The sequence below is a fragment of the Colletotrichum godetiae genome (assembly GCF_030913485.1).
Source record: "Colletotrichum godetiae strain CBS 193.32 chromosome Unknown BDP55scaffold_78, whole genome shotgun sequence".
Lineage (NCBI taxonomy): Eukaryota > Fungi > Ascomycota > Sordariomycetes > Glomerellales > Glomerellaceae > Colletotrichum > Colletotrichum godetiae.
In genome coordinates this window covers 135,940-139,414 of record NW_026851326.1, presented here as the reverse complement: position 1 = coordinate 139,414, position 3,475 = coordinate 135,940, and the positions used below count along the sequence as shown (strand labels likewise).

General features: G+C 53.0%; 1 protein-coding gene across 1 annotated transcript; it reads right to left on the bottom strand.

The window, feature by feature from the left end:
• Nucleotides 1–981: 981 nt before the first annotated feature.
• BDP55DRAFT_565889 (phosphate transporter) lies at nt 982–2,965 on the bottom strand (the record flags this gene model as incomplete). The annotated part of the gene is made up of 3 exons (XM_060570463.1): nt 982–1,265; nt 1,319–2,773; nt 2,887–2,965. 3 exons carry the CDS (start codon nt 2,963–2,965, stop codon nt 982–984), a joined length of 1,818 nt encoding a protein of 605 aa, XP_060422909.1.
• Between the last annotated feature and the right edge of the window lie 510 nt (nt 2,966–3,475).

Sequence of the window (3,475 nt, the reverse complement as noted above, 5' to 3'; positions counted from 1 at the left end):
ACTACAACATCGTGTCCTGACTTATTATCACGCCACAATTTCAGTCTGCCAAGTATGAGGGGGTAAGCAGATCTCTTAGAAACGGATGGAAAACTCCGTGCATGAAGCTGATGGCTCATTTACCATATCAATATGATTTCAGAAATAGAAAACCACTCTCCGCAGAGACTGTGGCGAGCAGATGGCTAATACAGCCCTTAAGAGAGTGCCAAGCTTAAGCATCATTGTTGATCACACGAGCTATTGCCAACTTCAGTCATCATGCTACCCTTCTTCTTCAGGGCTCTCCCTCACTGTGGCAATGGTGTAATCTTGGCATCCTCATGAGCAGTTAAAGTGATGGGCGATGACACGTTCGCATAGCCACAACGGAAGCTTGGCGTTACCCCACGACGTCTTGACAATTCTTCCCGATATCAAACTGAGCGCCCAATCACAAAGAAATAAGCTGCCCACGTCTTGTCTTCTGTTTCAACGAGCTGACTTTAGGTTTTGCCAAGTTCGTCTGGGATTGATTGAATATCTATCCGTCCCAGTTTACACCGCGGCTGGTCCCTTGCATCGTCCCCAGAGACATCGTGATCTGCCAAAGGGTGATAGCTTGCTCCTGCCAAGAAAGCCCTGAAGGTAAAGGGTACACTTTTAGTTTCTTGTCGTGTGAACATGTCACATGTCTGGCTTGGCTTGGCTTACAGAGTGGGACGGGCCGCAGAAGGGTACCCGCTCCGGCCCCGGTGGTATTCTTCCCCAAAAGTGTCACCGAGACTGCGATTTCGTATATATCACTCAGTCACTTCCAGACTACGCCAAGTCCTTGGCTCAGTTGTGAAGATGCAAGTTGTCATGATTGTGCTCTTAATGCTAATAACAAACCACCCGTCTTTGTATGCCGTGCCAAGCCCCCTTTTTGTTCATGTACATTATGTGTCTAGTCAAGATGGTATCAAATGAAAGTCCCCACCGGGGAAAAATGCGTTGCGCTTAGAAGTGAGGAGCGTTAAGGAACAAGCCCATGAGGACACCGCCAAGAGTGCCCGCGACAGGGATTGTCATGATCCAAGAGAAAACCAAGAGACCAACACGCTGGAAGTTGACAGCCTTGAGAGTACCGTTGCATAGACCTACGCCGACCGTAGCCCCAGTGATGCACATGGAGGTGGAAACTGGAAGAGAGTACTGGGAAAAGACGAGGACAGTAATGGCCGCGCCCATCTCCATGGAAGAACCACGACTGGGGGAGTGGTAGGTAATCTTATTGCCCATGACTGTTGTTTGTTAGTTAAGTGAATACCCAGAATTTGGTTTAGATAAGACTCACCCTTCATAATGTTGTAGCCGTAGGTGATGAGACCAAGAGAAATGGTGGCGGAGAGAACAGCAAGCTGCCAAACAGGAACGGGAGCCTTGGCGGCGGCAGCGTCACCGGTACTCCAGGCAGAGTAAATAACGGCCCAGGGACCAACAGAGTTGCCGATATCGTTGGCGCCGTGGGCGAAGGAAGCAGTGCAAGCGGTAATGATCTGGACAAAAGAGTATGTGTGTTCAACCTCGTTGGGGTACTTCTTAGCACTGGCGTAGACGCGCTTCATGCGCTCACCCTCGGGGGTACCGGCGACGCCGGTCTGAGCAGCGTGAATATCGTAGTGAAGACCGTAGAGAGCACCGACAGTGATCATGGCGGGAATTCGCTTGAGGGCGATCTTCATGTTGTGGAACTCGTAGATCTGACCAGCGCCCATCGGGTTGTCGCGAAGGGTTCGCATGGCCCAGCCAAGAGGACCACGCTTCTTCATCATCTTTGCGTGCAACTTAGCCTCGCCCTCGGCCTGAAGTTGCTTGTAGGTAGGGCCCTGGCCAATCTCGGCAGCAGCCAGAGACCTCTCTTGGGGAACGTGGATCTCCTTCTCATGAGTCTCCTTAAGAGGCTCATCCCCAGACTCGGAAGACTTGACAGACTCGTGGGAAGGAAGGGTTTGCTCGTGCTCATCTTCTTGGACGACCGCGTAGTTGGGAACCTTGGCCTTCTCAGCATCGGCGGGAGCGGGGCGCTTGAATAGAAGAGGGCCGTAGACAAAGTGGTACCACTTGATGGTATAGTCCTTCTTAATGACCTTGGCGTGGACGAAGGGGACGAAGAAGAGACCGGCCAGGAGGCAAAGACCACCGCCAGTTCCCATGGTGACGGCGGCAATGTACCAGCCAGGCTTCTTGCTCAGACCCAGGTTGGGAGAGCCCTTGTAGACAATGGAAAGCGTGCAGATAGTGCCGGCGATGAGGAAGAAGAAGGGCGAAGTCCAAACAGCCCATGGCACGGGATTCTTACGAACGTGAACCACGAACTTGATGAGACTGAAGATGATGGCACCGAAGCAGCCTGAGATGGCAGGGGCCATACCCAGACCAGCGAAGATGGCACCAAGACCCTTCCCGCCGTTCCAACCCCATTGAACTTTATCGGCGCCAGCAACGGCAACACCGACACCAGCAACAGCAGAAACCAGGGAGTATGTCGAGGAGACGTGGGCAGAGTGTCGCGTGCACCACATGACCCAGGAAGAAGCGGCGGCCAGAGCACATGTGAAGGCGAGCATCTGAACGCCAGGGTTGCCGTTGAAGACGCTGTTTGGGATAATGCCGTTCTTGATAGTATCGGCCGTACGCGCACCGACGGTGATGGCGCCCAACATCTCAAAAATGGTACCGAAGACCATGGCTTGTCTGTAGGTGATGGATCTCGATGACACACTGGTCGCCCAGGCGTTTGCAACATCGTCTGAAAGTTGGGCCGAGTCAGTGTCTGATGTCTTGAAGCGCCAAAGTTTATCGGCAACTGCAGACCAAGTATCTTGTCTGCGCCTGTTTGCCCGATATAGGGATTGGACTTACTAGCACCGTTGTTGTATGCATCTAGCATAGCAAAGAACGTGCCAATGGCAAAGACGTAGGTGTATTCGTCGAGCGCCATTGTGACTGATTGCTGCTTGGCTGTGACTTGGCGAGCAGGTTTTGTGGTCTCGAAGAAGGAGGGGAAAAAGTGCTTGCTGGAGAGGACGGGACACACTGAGCATCGACAGATGGGAAAGGTGCGTACGATAAACCTTTTATGTGCTCCCTTGGCGACTTTGACTGACAGAAAGTAGCCGCTGCCTTTCCTGCAACAGATACCAGCTTTGGTCCCGGGTGAGATTGTTGTTGATACACCCCCCCCCCCCCCCCCCCCCCCTCCCCCCATGCTCAGAGGTCTTTCTCTCCTCCTCCTCAATCAAGCGTGGCTCAATGTGTAATCAATGGCCGACTGACTTTCTCTTCGTACATGGACGCCCCCGTCTCGCCCACTTCATCGATTCTCTCTCCCGGTAATGGACGATGGGACCTCGATGGCAGGCCGAACGGGATGCATCAAGGATGGTGTTTACGGCTAGCGTGCCAAGATGTCGGTATCCCTAGCATGCTAGTAGCTTAGTCCGGGTCCACC